The 20,254-nt window shown below is 39.1% G+C and overlaps 2 protein-coding genes across 7 annotated transcripts in view; both read right to left on the minus strand.

The window, feature by feature from the left end:
- ramp1 (receptor activity modifying protein 1) overlaps positions 1-7,676 on the minus strand; it is a 28,574-nt gene extending 20,898 nt beyond the window's left edge. Inside the window, exon 1 of the mRNA XM_083537846.1 lies at positions 7,095-7,676. Coding sequence (XP_083393972.1) covers positions 7,095-7,155 — 61 coding nt within the window. The 5' untranslated portion in view covers positions 7,156-7,676. The remainder of the gene's footprint in view (positions 1-7,094) is intronic.
- Positions 7,677-13,623: 5,947 nt separating this feature from the next.
- epb41l5 (erythrocyte membrane protein band 4.1 like 5) overlaps positions 13,624-20,254 on the minus strand; it is a 42,731-nt gene continuing 36,100 nt past the window's right edge. For 2 of the 6 annotated variants that reach the window (XM_083537730.1, XM_083537728.1), the window contains exons 20-26: positions 19,994-20,058; positions 19,753-19,839; positions 18,070-18,151; positions 17,054-17,131; positions 16,910-16,963; positions 15,754-15,887; positions 13,624-14,804 (exon numbers count right to left, since the gene is read on the minus strand). In XM_083537730.1, coding sequence (XP_083393856.1) covers positions 14,741-14,804; positions 15,754-15,887; positions 16,910-16,963; positions 17,054-17,131; positions 18,070-18,151; positions 19,753-19,839; positions 19,994-20,058 — 564 coding nt within the window. In that variant the 3' untranslated portion in view covers positions 13,624-14,740. Of the gene's footprint in view, positions 14,805-15,753; positions 15,891-16,909; positions 16,964-17,053; positions 17,132-18,069; positions 18,152-19,752; positions 19,840-19,993; positions 20,059-20,254 lie in introns of all 6 variants that reach the window. The other 4 variants (XM_083537729.1, XM_083537727.1, XM_083537732.1 and 1 more) reach the window with 3 other exon arrangements.

The raw sequence follows: 20,254 nt of genomic DNA on the forward strand, positions 1-20,254 counted from the left end.
GCACTCTGATTCGCTGGTGGAAACTGGGATGCATTATAACTCAAAGTCAAGATTAACATTTATTCATGTGTGCAGCAGTGCGAGGGATAAAGTCATGTTTTGAGAGTTAATATCAATATAATATCAATATCTTGGTGACATTGGCTACAGTACGGTTCTTGTACGGTTGTAGTTTTCCAACAACAACAAAAAAATCAATAAAGCATCAGTTCTCCAGGTGGAAATGCCGTGTTAATTACAAAGGTCAGAGGAAAATGACTTTAACATATCTGTCAAATATATCCATCCATTTCTTCTGTTAATTCATGTATGTATATACATCTATATACCTTTTTTTTTACCTGCTAGTGTGTATATATATTTTTTTTATATTTTATATATATTTTATCCATACTTCTACTTATAGTCAAATTATATTTTAATATACTTTTATACTTATTTTTATTTTTCTTACATTTTTTTTTATTTTTTTAGCTTATATTATATTTCTTTCATGTTCTCAAGTTGGACAGTGATAAAAAGCATTTCACTATATGTCATACTTTGAATTTGAATTAAAAAAATGATCAAAAAAGCTAATACAAACACAACCGTGATGAACAGAAAAGCAGCTTGAAACCAAACCTTGAGACAGATAACGTAAAAATGCACGGGGTTCTACGAGAAGGAATCTGAGACTACAGTGGCCACAGGCAAACTGAATCCTGACAGTTAACAAATGAATAAAACATCATCTGGATTATCTTGAACTGTTCCGAATTGTAAGTCTTTAGTACAAAAAAAGATGGAATGATCAAACTGGAACAAAAGGAAAATCCCAGGTATTCGGTTAAAATATACACAGCACTTGTAGGAAAAAAAAATCCGAAGTGTGTTTAAAAGTCAAGCGGGTGCTCTGCAGTCTCGCAAGATCTCAATTCTCAACAATACAGCCAAGAAAGAGCTGTTAAAATGGACTGTACAGCATGTTTTAGTGCTTAAAAGAGCCAAGGTTTCAGGAATGAATCACGTTCACCTTGGCAACCTTCAGCAATCACCGCTATACATGAGTAGGGGACGTACGCGGTGCGGTGTAAATCTGCTTGTCTCTGACGCTGTGTCTTCATTCGATCGTCGATCACGCTTGTGAAAACAAGAAAGATTAATTACCCGCACCTTGTTTTCTCCTTCGTCTAATATATGCAAGCGCGCCACAGCACGGTTCGTTTGGCCGCCTCGATCTGCATAATGAATAATCAGCTAATGCGAGAAGGAGTTTCCATTTCGTTCCCTTCCACCTGGTTAGTTCGCTACCGACATCTCACCTTAGCTAACTATCAATTATTTACAGCTTGCCAACTGCTGTAAATTTAACAAGCGGCACCACGTCGTTGTAAACGTCACAACACTGGGTGAAAAAGAAGACAGCAACATGTCTTTTTTGACTTTTAGTTTACAGGGTTTGGCTCTAGACATCGAATACTGGGAATATGCACAAAAGAAAAGCAATACCCCAAATAGGAAACTCTTCTTTGCTACTTCAGTAGTTCATGTGGCACAGTACAAGTAATAAATTGGCTCCCAGGCATGACTGTCCTCATTCTCTATCAGTCCTGCTGCTGCGAAAATGCAATTGAGGAGATTTAAAGAGGCAATAATGGCAAAGTGCACGGCGATGATCTATTTTCCGCATAAACTGATGGATGCCATTAGCGTTACTAATGGAGACACTGGGAATGTCGAATGTTACGCAAGGGCTTTAATGTCACATGTCACTTCGGAGTCACAAAAATGGGTTCTTCCGAAAGGGACTACACTAATCAGTTATTATTACTACGAGTGTTCCAGGGAGTGTGTTTGCCATCCGGAGCTTGCCATGTCACAGCCCGTTTAAGATACCTTCAAAAAAAAAGCTTCATTCTCTGCTGATGCTGTTGTGCCTAGTAGAATCTCTGGTTTAAAAAAAACAAACAAAAAAAAGTGCATATTATTAATTTAAATTCAATCGATATGTTTATTCTTTTGCACTTTTAAACGGGCTCAGCATCGATACTATTCAGTCTCAATTCATGGTTGAGCAGGCAAACGTGAGAGACTTTCTACATTCGAAATATACTTTAAATCCATATAATGGATTTGAATGTATATCTGCTTGAGGTAGATGATCATTTTGACCCATTTTACTGTTTTTTTATTTGAATTTGTAAGTTTTCGCAATTATTGCTTATTAATTAACCATCATTTCTTTATATATCATTGCGCAACTTTTTCCCGAACATGTTGCGGCATTTATTTAAAATATAGATACAAAAAAATATTCTGGTAACAATTCCTTCTTTTTATTTTCACTACACGCTGGCGTAGCGTTAAGAAACGGACTGTGTGGAGGATGATATAAAGTTTTACTTATGTAATCTTGCATGACCCTTCGACTTCAATCCTAGTTTGCTTTAACTCGTCCTACACTTTTTATATTTAGTCCAAGTTTTGAGTGAAATTCGGACTCACGCCAAGTTTGTAGACGCTTGACCGTAAGATTTGTTTGTGCTGTTTGAACAGCCTATTCCGCAATTAGTCCCTATTTGCCGTTCCACTAGATTTTCAGCCAATTCTCTGAGTGAAAAGGTGTTCAGTCTGGTTGAAGTCAGAGATCTATAGCAGGCCACTCAAGATCTTCCACTCCAACCCATGCCAACCATATCTCTATCAGAGCTCGCTTTGTGCAAATGGCCATTGTCATACTGGAACTGGTTTGGGTTTTCTAGCTCAATGAAAAATCGAATGTGTTCACAGACATCCTTTGTGATGTTTCTTACAATTGCATTATAATTCCAGACCTGATTACTTTGATTCATTTTGCATAGTAAAACGCAATTCTACATCAGTGTGCAATTATGAAGAAATCTTCTCCCCACAATAAAAATGGGGGACGAGCCACAATCCACCCTCACCATCTCATGTTATGTGCTCTCAGCTTTGGAATGTGGGCTTCCTTAATTGTACACTTCCTCACTTTCTGGCAAGTGAAGTAAATACAATCAGTGTATTTTCAATCTATGTTTATTAGGATGCCACGATTTTTGACCCAGAAAGCATAAACATGAACCCTACCATTTAACAAAAATTAATGTGATAAGTAAAAGCTGAATAAATAGGTTGTGTTGTTCCCAAAATCCAATCACTGATCAACATTTTTCTGAATAGTCAATTCCTGATTACATATTCCGAATACTCAATCACTGATTAACATTTTTCCCAATACTCAATCACTGATTACATTTCTCCCAATACCCAATCAATAATCAAAATTGTTCCCAATAACCATTCAGTGATTACATTGTTCCCAATAACCAATCACTAATTACATTCTTCCCAATAACCAATAACTGATTACATTGTTCCCAATAACCAATCACTGATTACATTGTCCCAAATAACCAATCACTGATTACATTGATCTCAATAACCAATCACTGATTACATTCTTCCCAATAACCAATCACTGATTACATTCTTCCCAATATCCAATCACTGATTACATTGTTCCCAATAACCAATCACTGATTACATTGGTCTCAATAACCAATCACTGATTACATTGTTTCCCGTGGGCTCACCACCTGCAGGAGGGACCGTAAGGGACGGTGCTGTGAGGATTGGGCAGCAGTCGAAGGCGGGGGCCTGCTTAGACTGCTGCCCCCGCGACCTGAATTACGGATAAGCGGGAGAAAATGAATAAATGAAAATGAATGATTACATTGTCCCCAATAACCAATCACTAATTACATTGTTCCCAATAACCAATCACTGATTACATTGTTTCCAATAACCAATCATTGATTACATTGTTCCCAATAACCAATCACTGATTACATGATTACACTGATTACATTTCTCCCAATACCCAATCAATGATCAACATCGTCCCCTCAATACTTAATTACTGATTACATTGTTCCTAATAACCAATCATTGATCCACATTACTTTTAATACCTAATCACTAATTACATTGTTCCCAAAACCCAATCGCTGATCAACACTGTTCCAAAAACCGGGTTACTGATCAGTACTGCTCTTTCCAGTGCATCCGGAAAAAATTCACAGCGCTTCACTTTTTCCCAATATTGTTATGTTACAGTCTCATTCCAAAGAATGGATTAAATTAATCATTTTCCTTAAAATTCTACAAACAACACCCCATAATGACGAAAGAAGTTTATTGACATTTTTGCGAATATATGAAGAAGAAAAAAAATTACTATTTACTAAAAACAAATAAATTCACAGCCTTTCAAAAAAAGTACACTCAAGGCCCAATATGTGAAGCTTCAAATGGTTTCAACAGCAAATCATTGGCCAGAAAATGACCAAGAACTAAAGAAATATTTGAAGTAACTTAGAATGAGATCATTTCCCTCTGATTAAAATGTTTAAGCCTCATGGATAAACATGCAGACAGCTTTTTACGGCAATTGATGTCTTTTATTTCTGGCTTTCCCCAACCCCCAAACATTTCACTACAGCAGGAGAAGACAAACGGTGGCCCAGAAGAGTTTCATTTTCTGACTGATGATTTGTTATGGATATTAAACGCTTATTATTTTCACACTTATTATTATTATCATTCAATACATTGGTATAAACCTAACTTTCAGGGTACATTTATGGTTTGTAATTCCATTATCTGGTTATTATCTGGTTCTCTGAGGAGAAAGAAGTACTTTCCAGAAGAACAACCATCTCTGCAGCACTCCACCAATCAGGCCTTAATGGTCGAGTGGCCAGACGGAAGCTACTCCTCAGTAAAAGCACGATAGCCCAATTGAAGTTTGCCAAAAGGTGCCTGAAGGACTCTCAGACCATGAGAAACAAAGATTGAATTATTTGGCCTGAATGTCACTCCGTCATGTCTGGAGGAAACCGGTCATCACCTGGCCAATACCATCCCTAATGTGTAGCCTGGTGGTGGCAGCATCCTGCTGTGGGGATGTTTTTCAGCAGCAGGAACGTCAGATTTAAGGGGAAAAATGAAATGTACAGAGACATCTTTGATGAAAACCTGCTTCAGAGCGCTTTGGACCGCAGACTGGGGCTATGGTTCATCTTCCAACAGGACAACGACCCTAAACACACAGCCAAGATAACAAAAGGAGTGGCTACAGAATGACTCTGTAAATGTCCTTAAGAGGCCCAGACAGAGCCCAGACTTTAACCTGATTAAACGTCTCTGGAGAGATCATACTCATGGGGCTGTAATTGGTGCCAAAGGAGCTTCAACAAAGTATTGAGCAAAGGCTGTGAATAATTATGTCCATGTGATTTGTTTTTCGTTTTTTATTGGTAATAAATTTGCAAAGATTTCAAACACACTTCTATCACACTGTCATTACGGAATATTGTTTGTAGAATTTTGAGGAAAATAATGAATCATTTTTGGAATGAGGCCATAACATAACAAAATGTGGGGAAAAAAAAAAAGTGAAGCGCTGTGAAAAACATTCCGGTACACTGTATATATCCACACACCAATTAACAAAATACCTAATCATCAAAAAGCAAAACATTGCTAAGCTTTAAACACATATTACCAGTGGTGTAACCATTTCCTTTGGGCTTCTATCCGAACTACTCCCTACCTTGTGTCCTCCGAATTCTTGAATTCAAGAAATCAATTTTTAGAGTAATCTATTGATTTTTTATTCTCATATGCAAATGATTTTCTACATTTTCTAGTGACTGTTTGAGCATGCATTTTTGTTTCCGAAGAAACGTGAGCATCGTTGTGCACTGTTAAAGGTTCAAAAAAGGTGTATCTCAGCAAATCTGCCGTTTCTTTATGATTCCTATAGGCTTCATGTCAAAGGGTGAGTGATAACAGTGTCTTATATGGATGAATTTATCAGCCTTGGAAGAAGTGGGAGTGATGCAGTGTGCGTTGATGGTTAAAGCTATGAACAACTCCTGCTTTCGTGTGTGTGTGTGTGTGTGTGTGTGTGTGCCACATATGAGACCAGGAAACGACGCTCTGAACTAATGAACTGTGCCACAGCATGGAAAAAGCTTCTGCAGCTTCACACTCACTCACACCCTTAAGTGTGTGTGTGTGTTGGAAGCAACAAGCTCAGGCAAGAGCTACAGAACCAGATGGTGAAAGAGAGAAAGAAAGAAAGAAAGAAAAAAACGGAGAGAAATATCTGCTAACAAGCATATATAGAGTTAAACCAGGGATCTTTCCTCAACCTGCAAGCAAACCTGGCAAGAAAGGGTGGTTAGGTATGCACAGCACACTCGAGCGAGTTTCAAGACAAGCGAACAAGCCGATCCAACTCACGGTGCTCTCCATACATTATTAATTCTACAATTAATCTATCGACCCATGCACACACACTCGGTAATAACCCTAGACATTTCCTCGTGTTTTTTTGTTTTACAATGAAGAGAACATCAACAGGATCATGTTAGTCTTCACTTTTAATCTCTAATTCGATGTGTACATTTGATCAGATTTTGTGTGTGTACTTTTAATCTTTTTTTTTACATTTCCAAGTCAAATTTACAGAATACAAAAAAACATGGTGCCACGGCAGGGCAGGACTGTGGTTTTATTCTTAATGATTATAAAAAAGTACACCCCAAAGCTTGATTTTAGACAAGACTATAGAAAGTCTTTTCTTTCTAGCTTTCCCCAACCCAAACATTTCACTGCAGCAGAAGAGTCTCGGTTTCATTCTGGCTCATTTTCTGACTGTTGAGGATATTAAACGCTGATTATTTTGAGATTTGGCACATCAGAGATGGTCCAGGAATTGAATTATAAGTATTATAATTATTATTAAATACATTGGTGTAAACCTAACTTTGGTTTGTGATGTTATTATATGGTTATTTCTAGTGATCTGGTTCATTCTGGTTATTGTTTGGTCACATTTGTTTAACATCTGGATATTTATGGTTATTATCTGGTTGTGTATGGATTGTGTACAGAACTAATCAGCTGTGTTATGGTTTATGTGCATGACAAATGGTAGACTCTTTGGCGTGTGTGTGTGTGTGTGTGTATGTGTGTGTGTGTGTGTGTGTGTGTGTGTCGCGTGCGCGTTTAGTTAAACTCACCCAGTATAACACACACAGCTGCATGTCTTCTGGCAGGTAAAACGCCGTTGTTCCCCATCATGAAGGATTTTTCACACAACTTGTGCTCAAGTTATACGTTATTCGATATATATGTGAGAGAGAGAGACAGAGAGCGAGCGCGAGAGAGAGAGACAGAGAGCGAGCGCGAGCGAGTTCTCAGATAACACTGAGAGTTGCAGCTGTCTCGCGCGTGCCAGAGGTACAGAGCGAATCACATGCTGACCTTAACGTCCAGAACGCATCAGATAAGATAAGAAACAAAAAAAATGAAGGATAAAAAAAAAAAAAAAAAAAAAAAAAAAAAAAACAGTTAAACGCCTATAAAAACACCTATATCCAGATGGTCGTGGAACCGGTGCGCGCTGAACGCGAGGACTTACAGGGAGCGCGAGCGCGCGCGCGCGTGTGTGTGTGTGTGGATAGAGAGAGCGCGCGCGTGTGCGTGCGTGTGTGTGGGGAGAGAGAGAGAGAGAGAGCGAGAGAGAGAGAGAGAGAGAGAGAGAGAGAGAGCAGAAGTGGCACAGCAATTAAAGCTGAAACACACACACACATATACACACATATACACACACACTCCTGGCATTTTTTTCTACAGCTAATAAATGCTATGCCTACACCAAAATCTCTAACCCTGACCTTAACCTCATTAACTAAAAGAGGAAAAAAACAAAAAATAAATAAAATACTTAAAATTATATTAGCTATTCCTCATATTGGTCCCCATGAAGACAGAAAAACAGAACACACACTCTTTTAAACCTTTTCACAAATTAATTGCATGTAAAATTAATGATCAATTTGCTGGGAATCGGTGTATTTGGTGTTTGTTCAAATGTATGATTACTAATTTTTTTTTAATAATTTCTTAATAAAGCTCATTGACTGGCAGTGAAAACCCAAAAGTGATAATAAAGGGGTTGTTGGTCTTCCAGTCTGTGCAGAGACACAACATTTACATAAGCAAATAATGGTTTTTTTACATAGGGAAAACTTCTCTTCACCCTACTGCACTCATGGCTTAACATACACTATAGGGTTAAATCCTCGTGGACACCTGATTATCACTCTCATAACCACATCAACACTATTCCATCTTCACTGTTATAATAATCACCATTCTACTGGAACGTTTTGTTTTTTTGGACTAGATTTTGGTTGTGTGAATTTGTGATCATTCATCTACCAAAGCATTGATGAGATCAGGAAGTACTGTACTTTACTGTATACGATCAGTTCAATCGGCGTTCCAAATCATCCCGAAGGTGTTCGGTAAGGTTGAGGTGAGGGTTGTGTACCGGACACTCGAGATCTTCCACTTCAAATATGGCAAACCATACGTTCATAAAGTTCGCTTTGTGCAACGTGGAACACAGGCCTCTTAGTTCATGATTGGAAATTAAATTGTGAATTCTTTCACATTTGTAGGAAAAAAACACACTATGTAATGGTGTGATGATCAGGTTTTCACATCTAAACAGCTTCGATTATAAATTTGATTAATATAAAGTGCTACACGATTGCTTCAGGACCGCAGTTTGCATGAACGTTTTAGTACACCTCAACAACCATGGAACTGGAATGAATGGACATTCGATGCAACCATATAAAGTTCCCTTACAAGTCTGGTTCCTTTCAAGGTTTCTTCCTTATTCCATCTCAGGAAGTCTCATTTTTACATCAGTGTACACAAGACAGAGGCTTGAGGAGAAGTACGAACCGGAGAGCGGGTATAAGCCGTAATGTGCATAGTCCAGGGATGATCACCAATGTGAACCGTTAAAGGCAAACCTATCTTGAGCGCGTCCTCCGAAGTATACTAGTGGTAGAAAGTCTGGTAGATCCGACCGTGAGTGAGGTGGAATCAGACCTTATAAAGGGGAAAGGTAATAGGGAACAGGTGTAGGTGATTAGAGCAGAGAGAGTCTGAGTGAGAGTTAGAGCCTTGGAGGAAGGCGTGGCTGGTGGTTCCCTGACAAAATCCCACTTGCATTGGTGTGAATTGAAAAATGACAATATTTAAATATAGATGACTAGATATAAATCAATATCATTAATTATCAATAACATATAATTAAAGGTAAATTTAACGAATTTGTTATTTCAGAAGTGTGTATCTAACTGGTAGCCCTTCAGGTTAATCGGTATTTAAGAAGTAGCTCTCGGTATTAAAAAGTTTGGTGACCCCTGATCTACACCATGTTTTGCTGCTACATGCCACAAGACAGTTCTGCAACAGGATTCATAACTTGCTCGTATTTTTGAAGCCATTCATGGATTTGTTCTCTTCTATGCCATTAACTTTTTGCAGGGAGTTTGTTTTGGAGTGTTGCCTGGTTACAGGATAAACACTCCCTTTTTATTTGTTAAATGAATGTACTATAAATGTGTTGGATGCAGGCGAGTCGTTTAAAAGTGCATAGTTGTTCCTATCTAATGTATTTAAACACATTCAGTCAGCGCATTAACAATGTTATTAGGTGTGTTTGTATTGATTTATTCATAGTTTTCTATTTATTAGAGCCCTAAAGCTATTGTCCTATTGACATTTTTATGTATTGAGCAATTTTTGTATTAAACCCTATTAATTCAGTGAGCGAATAACCACTGAAGGACGTAATGGTGGACTGTAATTTCCTGTAAAACTAACAAACAAACAAACAGCTGCCGATGTTTCTTGGACCCTCTGCGTGTGGTCAGACCTCGCTTTTAAAGTCATCGCTTTGGATTACGGTAAAGACACCCCATATTTTCAGAGCACAGTGATCTATTCAGAGCTTTAGCATTAGTCCTGAGGCCTGTGTCACCCCCTGCTGGGAGCAGATACATACAACGTTTTGTTTTGTTTGAGCCCCCATTTTTCATGAGTTGAACTCAAAGATCTAAGACTTTGTCTGTGTACAAAAACGCACTATATCTCTCAGATATTGTTCCCAAATCTGTAAATCTGTAATCAAGATGCTAATCAAGACAGCGTGATTGTTGCACAGGTGTTATGCTACACAAGTGCTAGACACCATAGAACGTGAGCATTTGCCCACTCGAGTTGGTCTCGACTACAAACTGCAGTCAGGTCGAGACCCCGACGAGGGTGACCTTCGGACGGTTTCTGACAGTTTGAGCAGAAATTCTCGTTCTGTCAGACTAAAAAGATCTGAGGCTGTTCTGGGCTCTGATTAACAATCAGTTAAAGGAGAGGAAAAAGATTTTTTTTTCCCCTTCTAAATTATGTAGAAATATTTGATATGCATTATGTATATCATAAAAATGCTTTTGAACTTTATTCCCTTCTAGGGTGTGATTATTAATAAAGATTTCTAGACCGGTATGTCTGCCAAATGCCATAAATGTAAATGTACCAGTACGTAAGATCATGACTTACCACAGTAAAATACAGTGGGCCATATTGTTATTTCCAAATGGTCCTGACCTGCATGTACTGTATTTTGTATTTCAGCTCACACCATGGTGCCTTTTTCCTCTCATAACCCATCATTATCTGTCATGTTCTATTTTTCCTCCTCTGACTCCAGACTTTAATCTTCTTCATCTCGTTTCTAATCTCCACATGCAGTGTTTTCATTACTTAGCTGTCTGTTCTGCTCTCAGATGTCTGGTGCATTACTAATGTTCTAGGGTCTCTCCAAGCCATTTTACTTCCTACTTTGATTCCTCAGGCTGAATATTTAAATTTCAGAACCCCCCACCCCCAATCAAAAATAGCTTTGTGCATTCTGTATTTTTCCATTATTCCATTTTGATATTTGGTGGTGGTGAAATTCTCTCTTGCAATGATTCTGCAGTTCTGAGCGCTGTCAAATTGACATCGAATATTTATAACCAGCGTCCTCACTTCGTGTATTGTAAATACCAAGAGCACCTGTGTTCAGAGTGCCTGTGATGACTTGACATATGCTCTATATAAAAAGTTCCCCACTGGGAAGAATAGCGTATACGAGACGTAACACTTCCTGATCCTTACAAAGGATTAAAAACGTATCTTTTTAGCAAAGCCTACACATAAAGTATGACAGGCAAGAGGAGCCACAATATTAGAAGTGCACATACAGTGCGACAAGGACGAGGACTTGGAGGAGAGAGAAAGGATTGGGGCTGGTAAAAGAACAGATGTAGCACTATTAAGCTAGAAGGCACACATTATTAGGTAGATCCCATACAGAACTTCATTTATGATCACATGATCCGGTGTCAAGTGGAAGTAGAAGAAGACTTCCCCAGTCCTATGTGGCCCCACAAATGTACGGGATCTTCCCTTCTTCACTTCAACATAGAGATGCGGAACTTGTTTCACCAAAAATCTCAAGTGTCCTGCTATGAAGCTCTGACCTTAAAACTAGTGATAGCTATTGTGATAAATCCTTACCCCGATATCAGTACCAGACTTTGTGGATGATGAGCTCAAATCTCCACAATCGAGTGGAACACCTTTCCTAGAAGAGTGGAGTCATTATAACAGCAAATGGGGACGAAATGTATTAATGTTTGTTATCCAAGCATTTGAGAAACCATATACATACATGCATTATATATATATATATACAGTGAGGAAAATAAGTATTTGAACACGCTGCTATTTTGCAAGTTCTCCCACTTAGAAATCATGGAGGGGTCTGAAATTGTCATCGTAGATGCATGTCCACTGTGAGAGACATAATCTAAAAAAAAAAATCCAGAAATCACAATGTATGATTTTTTAACTATTTATCTGTATGATACAGATGCAAATAAGTATTTGAACACCTGAGAAAGTCAATGTTAATATTTGGTACAGGAGCCTTTGTTTGCAAATACAGAGGTCAAATGTTTCCTGTAGTTTTTCACCAGGTTTGCACACACTGCAGGAGGGATTTTGGCCCACTCCCCCACACAGATCTTCTCTAGATCAGTCAGGTTTCTGGCCTGTCGCTGAGAAACACGAAGTTTGAGCTCCCTTCAAAGATTCTCTATTGGGTTTAGGTCTGGAGACCTTCACAGTAGGAATGGTGTTTTTGGGATGGTACTCATCATTCTTCTTCCTCCAAACACGTTTAGTGGAATTATGACCCAAAAGTTCTATTTTGGTCTCATCTGACCACATGACTTTCTCCCATGACTCCTCTGGATCATCCAAATGGTCATTGGCAAACTTAAGACGTGCCTGGACATGTGCTGGTTTAAGCAGGGGAACCTTCCGTGCCATGCATGATTTCAAACCATGACGTCTTAGTGTATTACCAACAGTAACCTTGGAAACGGTGGTCCCAGCTCTTTTTAGGTCATCGACCAGCTCCTCCCGTGTAGTTCTGGGCTGATTTCTCACCTTCCTTAGGATCATTGAGACCCCACGAGGTGAGATCTTGCATGGAACCCCAGTCTGAGGGAGATTGACAGTCATGTTTAGCTTCTTCCATTTTCTAATGATTGCTCCAACAGTGGACCTTTTTTCACCAAGCTGCTTGGCAATTTCCCCGTAGCCCTTTCCAGCCTTGTGGAGGTGTACAATTTTGTCTCTAGTGTCTTTGGACAGCTCTTTGGTCTTGGCCATGTTAGTAGTTGGATTCTTACTGATTGTATGGGGTGGACAGGTGTCTTTATGCAGCTAACAACCTCAAACAGGTGCATCTAATTTAGGATAATAAATGTAGTGTAGGTGGACATTTTAAAGGCGGACTAACAGGTCTTTGAGGGTCAGAATTCTAGCTGATAGACAGGTGTTCAAATACTTATTTGCAGCTGTATCATACAAATAAATAGTTTAAAAATCATATATTGTGATTTCTGGATTTTTTTTTTTTTAGATTATGTCTCTCACAGTGGACATGCAGCTACGATGACAATTTCAGACCCCTCCATGATTTCTAAGTGGGAGAACTTGCAAAATAGCAGGGTGTTCAAATACTTATTTTCCTCACTGTATACACACACACACACATCACTTTTCATATATTCATCAATAAATGGCTTGTGTATTTTTTTTATTGATCTCGTATCACTTCCTATTGCAGTGTTTGAGAAATATCTGGATTATTCATGAAGATTGATTCATGCCCCCTCCAATATCCATTGCAGAAACCCATTCCGAATATAAACGCTATATATTTGTCTTTTCCCGACTGTTTCCTGACTGTCAAATGAATCGATAAATTCCAGACTCAAATTTAGCTGCAGCCTGACCAATTTAAAGTGATTACTGACGATGAATGAAATCTCTCAGCCACTGACCTTCACCGAAATGCAATGAGACAGGTATGATGTCCTTAAATAAAAGGGCAGACGTCCCGAAAAATGGCAGACGTGTCATAAATCATTTCTGTGCACCGCACAATGAGAGATCAAGATATGAAGATGGTGTTGTTTCTAGGGGAAACGGGCGATGCCTCAAGCTCAGGATTGAACCAGGAACCCTTCCATCTCCAGTGTCTTATTCTACAGCACTCATTCTAACCCTTCATCTAGTCTGCTTTGATTTTGAACATTTCTAAGAAGGCAATAAACACACACACACACACCATTGCTGTTAAAATACATTTTTACTCAGAGAACAAGCTAAATCAAATAGAAAAGGCGCTCTAAGGTTTTTGTGTGTAAATACTCGATATACATCAGTACAGTAATCTCTACAGAAGTCAGTAAATATATCTACAGCACGAAACTACAGCATGAAACGGTGTGCTCTCACAGCGTCAAGAGAACAGATAATATATAATTCAGGTCAGACCGCTACAGAGAAACGAGCGCAACCGTGACGATTGAGCTGGTGGACAATCAGTGAATGCAAAATGATACAGTACATCTTCAGCACATTTCAACAACTCCTTTTTTTTTTTTTTTTTTCTCTTCTTTCTTTCTTCCCCAGGTGTGACCAAGCTCAGCGGATCACTGTGCAACACTTCTTTCATTAGCCCTTCCGAATACTTCCTGGCCTGCACTGTGATCGCATCATCTCCGAGTGGCGATCAACGTAGCGCAAAACCGTGGACTGAAGATCCGCCGAATTGTTGCAGTCAAAAGCATAAAACAATGATAAAAAGAACAGATTTATACTGTAAATGTAGCTATAAACGTAACACCTGGAACATACACTGTTAAAATAAGGCGGCTCACGACGACTAACTTAAAAACGACACTCTGGATTAAAAAAAAATAAATGGCTGGATCGCTCAAAGACCGCAGGTCGTCCAGTGCTACAGAATATTGACCTCTAATAATGATCCGGTTTGTAGTACAGCGTTTAAAATCGTATACTTCAAACTAAATGTCTATCGCAGGAAGCCAAAGATAAAAGAAAAAAAAAGAAAAAAAAAAAAACTATGCTTGTTCTATAAATAAAAGTTTCCAGTGCTGGGGATCCATCACGGTCCTTCTGGTTGCTCTTTTCACAGTGACGTAACATGATTTGTGAGAACAGCAGGGGGCAGAGCGACACCTTGTTCGTGAGTCCTCTGCGACGAGTCCAGTGGCAAACTAACGAGTTCCTGCGGTGTGAAGGCTGATCAAGACACAACGTCTACTCTTCTACACACGCACTGGAAAGTCTCTGTGCTGGAATGCATTGCGGGGGGGGGGGGGCAGTGTTGGGTTTGGGACGGGGTAAAGTTTTTAGGTAGTTGCTGCTAGACGTATGTTGTTTAGAGTTCAGTGGTCAGCAGGCCCCTGGGTCTGTGGTTGTTCCTCTGAGGATGAGCCACAATGCTGCAAAACAACAAAAAGCACAATGTTTTGTTTTTTTAAAAGAAACTATAGTAATAACTTCCTGTTTCAAAGGAAGGGTAAAATAAGGGTAACACACAGGCCAAATTCCATAAGTCATTCATCACAATGGGTAAAAGCAAGTAACATAGATGTGTTGCGCAGCAAAAGGGTCGACTTGTAATTACAAAGGGGGCCAATATTAGTGAGCACACACTATTCTATGTATTACATATATACACTATATATGGATAAAGGTTTGTGCTTGGTATGTGCTTTCTGAACATCCCATTCCACATTTAGATCAGTTTGGGGAAGTGAAGTAAGGTGTCCCATATATGGACTTTTTTTATATATACACATATATTTAATCGTGATTAATTGCAACTCAATCTTACAATTTTATCTGTTCTTAAAGTACCTTAAATTCACACCTTTCACGTTTTTAATAATCGAATCAACATGCGCATGGACAAATATGGCTGCTTTATGCAAATGTATGTTTATTATCAGTGTTTTTAATGACGTAAATCATCCTGACACCAAACGGAACGCTTGCCATGTTTCCACACGGACGGTTTTAATTGCCGGATGTGTGCGGATTTTGGTGCTTGATTTCAGACTTGGCACGTCAGTAAAACAAATGTTTGATTACAAATAATTTGTTTCCGTATTTCCAATTTTTTTGTTGATGACAATAATAAATAGTATGATATGACCAAGTTTTGTAACATTACCAAATATAAATGGATAAATCCGCAGTACGTCATTCTCCGATAAATAAAAACGTAGGTCTTTCACTTTATTACTGGCGAATTGCTGTGTTGTAAGAGGGAAAAGATGCATGGGGAGGTGTCGTTTTTAAAAAAAAATAAAAAATTATGCACACACGTCTCCATTAGTGATTACTCTCCTATAATAACCACACACTGTACACGTGACCAACACAAACCTGGTGGCAATCACATTATGAGTATGAGGGAAGTGAGGGAGGTGAGGGAGGGAGGCGGGAGCGCCACCTTCGCCTGGCTGCGCTGCCGTCTTTGCTTTGTCAAGCTCTAGGAGGCCGTTAGTAAAGGTGCCAGTCTGCTGGACGAGGGGGAAAGACATGGGAAAAGTTTTAGACTATGGATACTATGTGAGAACTGAAAAGTGTGGACAGCCAAAAATAGATAAACAATAAATAAACAAAAATGTGCAAATGCTTCCTAAGACATTCTAAAGCAGGGGTCACCAACCTTTTTGAAACGGAGAGCTACTTCTTGGGTACTGATTAATGTGAAGGGCTACCAGTTTGATACACACTTCTGAAATAAGACATTTGCTCAATTTACCTTTAATGAGATGTTATTATTAATAATTAATGATATTCATCTATATCTAGTCATCTATATTTTAATATTGTCATTCATATTCACACCAATGCAAGTGTGATTTTGTCAGGGAACCACCAGCCACGCCTTCCTCCAAGGCTCAAACTCTCACTCAGACTCTCTCTGCTTTAATCACCTACACCTGTTTCCCATTACCTTTCCCCTTTATAAGGTCACGATTTCACCTTACTCACGGTTGGATCTACTCGTTGCCATGAGAGATCTACCGGACTTCCTACCACTAGTATTCCCTGTACTTCCATGCTCCTGGCGCTGCATTGTTTGCCTTTAACGGTTGATTGGTGATCATCCCTGGACTACCCGCTCTCCGGTTCGTACTTCTCCTCAAGCCTCGGTCTTGTATATGTTCAGACTAAATTAAGACATGGTGTTTAACCAGACTCCGGTTTCCGACTCTTGGACTATCCGTGACCGATTTAAAAAAGAATAGCAACAAAAAAAAGTTTAATAAGTGGCGCTATGGTGAGCTATTTTTTTAGAAAAGGCCCACGGGCGACTCGTGTGGTCCCGGTTGGTGACCCCTGTTCTAAAGTATGCAACTAATCAGGTCATTAATCTGAAAAATGAAAATTCTCAAACAATACTCCTGAAACACAAATTGTATAATGGAGATATATGGAAAATGGATTTCCAAATGGCTTCAGAGCAAAGGTAAATGTTATAAGGAGCACATGAAGCTTGAGAAGCGTAACACCACTGTGTTGTGAAACTTACCGGTGCTGCTGGAACGATCCATCGAGGTGTAATGATGGGTTTGGGCGGCTGCATCTGCAGAAGTTAGCGAGAAAGAAATGTCAGTAGGGTTTGTATGGGAAAGAAAATGCAGCTGGTTGCTGTAGCTGCGGTTTGGGAACTTACTACTGGTGTAGGATCAGTGAAGTCTATCAGGTTATCGATCTGGGGCGCTGCATGTGCCTCCCGTTCTTCTGTTTTGTCCTGCATCGGGAAATGTCAAACTTTGAGACATAGTCCAGGTCAAGTTTATTTCTAGAGCGCTTTTCACAACGGACACTGTCTCAAAGCAGCTTTAGAGATTTTACTGGAGCAAGAAAAAAAAACTCCCTTCGAAGTTGAGGAAGAAACCTTGAGAGAAACCAGACTTAAACAGAGAACCCATCCGAGCAACTCAAAAAACAGCTCAACATTTGAGATCATCATTGATCCAAAAAAGCCATGTGTTATGTTTTGTTCTTTCAGGCGCTAAATCCGTGTCCTAAATGAACAAATACCAATGATCTGGACCACTGCATAAGTCATTCACTATGTATAAGTATTGGGACCCATGATTTTTCCATCCATATGTGATTCTTCCCCAATTTATACCATATTTGGAAGTACACACCTATAAAGGATGTCTGTGGATACATCAACATGTATTTTCCCTTAACGTGAACCTGGTCAAGCATGTGCACAAACCAGCTCCGTGAAGATCTCAAGTGGCCTGCTATAGAGTTCTGACCTCATCCCTATTGAACACCATCCTCACCCTTCATCAGTATGTATGAGAACATACAAAAAAAAAAAAAAAGCCCACTCCAAAATCTAGTGGAACATCTGCCTGGAAGAGTGAAGGTTGGGGATTAAAAGTAAGCTGTCCACAAACCTTTGTCCATAAAGTGTATGTTGACCAATTTCACATTTTTCTACTTATGCTCAAGTTTAAACTTTAACAATACACAACACAGAAAGAAGCCAAGTGAGACTGCTGATACATTTTGGAAGCTAATTATGGCCAGATCATTATGCAAACATCATCATCATCAACAACTTGTTCCACTGAATGAACTATGAGCTTTTAATAGCTTTGTAATTGAGTGTCTAAGAATGAGTGATAACAGAGGCTGAGGCAACCAGAGGCTGAAGGTCTTTGTTACCTTGGCTGAGGAGGCTTCGTTCGCTGGTTCTGCTGGCACGCTAGGTGAAGAGAAGACGAACTCATCTGTTTTTGCTTCGAGGCTGAAAGAAAAAAAAAACAACAAACAAAGAAATGTGAACTTTAACTCGGACCTGGAAAGTGCCGAGATACGACTGATTTTGGTTTTATTGAAGGATTGCTTTGTAAACAATGTACGCAAAATAGCCTTTGTTACGTTTTTTGACTGCTTGCGTGACAAAAAAATAAATAAATAAATAATTTTTTTTGTATAATTTAATAAGAAATTTGAACAAAAAATTAACAGAACAATTTGCAATTCTAATAAAAAACAAAAAAAAAATTATGATTAAAATAAAATAAATATCTGCATTATAGGAAATGTACTGTGGATACTTAGAGGTTAAGGCCTAGACCTTAGTGAGTAATATGCAAGTTCATTGAAATGCCCAAGTATTGTGTGTGTGTGTGTGTGTGTGTGTGCGTGTGTGTGTGTGTGTGTGTGTGAGAGAGAGAAAGAAAAGGATGGGCAGAAGGATGAAGGATGCACTGATTCACAGCTGGGATTATAATGTGGAAATGAGGATTAGAGGATGTCACTACAAAGAGAAGCCATTTCCATGAAAAGCTTTAAAAAAAAATAAATAAATAGGGGATAGATAAAAAAAAAAAAAAAAAAAAAAAGACAAAATATCGCTTATATCAGTATGCATTGTGTGTGCACCGTTTGACGCTCGAGATCCAGGACATGCGTCTTTCCACTTGGAAATGACATTATGATGTTTCAATTTCCTTTTTTTTCCGTATTTGGAATCGTTTCATTCAATACGCTAATCCATTAAAGGACCATGTATAAACCCAGAGAAACTGTGTACATAAAATCCTTTTTAAACCTAGATTTAAACTGCACAGCACGTTAGGTGTTGTTTGTTCGCCCGGTTCACGTCGGTTCGCCTTCTGCCTCCCTGGAGATAATTAAGTCATTCAGACAGCCATGAGAAATGCAACAAACATTAACATAGACACAATGGACAAATGAGTCAAATCCTGTGGGCTTAATCAGAACAACAGACGCGCTCATGGCGTCTCACCTTTTTTTTTTTTTTTTTTTTTTTTGGGTCTTTGTGAATATCGACTCTTACCGGCTTCGGGACTTTTCATTCGTTTAACTGCGCATCTATCTGTTGCATATGAATCGTGTGGTTAAGTATGGACATGTATCCAGGCAGAACTCGGATCGGGTCATGTGACATGCCAGGGTTCACAAAGCCAGGTTTCCTCTAGATGGCAACGCTGAGCTAAAGATGGCATGGCTCTCCAGCCGTTTTTAGTTCTTACGCAAGATAACACCGGGAAAGAGGACAAAAAAAAAAAATAATAAATCATTTAAATCCTACAATTAGCATTTTGAGAATCTCCTTTATGCTTATGATTGTGGGATACAAATTGATATGTAAAATATAGAGAATTCTTCTTTTAATGAATTTCTACTCATGGAAAAAAGAGGAACAAAGTAGGGTTCTACTGTCGATGGTTTTATTTTTATTTATTTATTAATCTGAGCATGCCCCAGATTCTGGCTGTGGTCATCTGTCTCAAGGATTGCAGAGGCACACGCATGTACGCTTACACACGTCCATTTAAACTCATCGTCTGCAGTATGTGTGTTGTAGTAGGGACTTGCCTGCTGGAGCATGTCTGAATCAGTGCCTCCCGGCTGCCTGTAGTCAGAGAGGAAGAGTTTTCCTGCTGCCCACTTTGACCCTTCAGCCTAAGACACACAGACGGACCGGTTAATGCCTGACGCCACCCCGAAAAATCATACAGCACACATGCACGAACACACTTCCACAACAATATATGCACTTTATAAACTTTCAAACACCCACAAACCCCACCCCTGTCCCACTCGTCCCAGGTCTCACCGAGCTGCAGCATCCTGAAGGTTACAGTTCTTCTCTCCTGTGACTCCAATCTCCTCTCTTGTGCCCTGAGCAAAGACAAACCAAGATTAAAGCAATGTATAAATCTATACAAAGAAGAGAATGATTAAAGAATGTTGCTGCTTTGAAAATCTTTATAATCTTTGTGAAGGATGAGGCCGTGAGCATCATGAAAGTTTACATGGGTTGCAGTAGAAGTGCTCGAGTGGCAGCTAATGCGAACCTCTGGGGTGAAATTGGATG

This window comes from Silurus aristotelis (genome assembly GCF_946808225.1).
Source record: "Silurus aristotelis genome assembly, chromosome: 3".
In the NCBI taxonomy this organism is placed as follows: Eukaryota; Metazoa; Chordata; class Actinopteri; order Siluriformes; family Siluridae; genus Silurus; species Silurus aristotelis.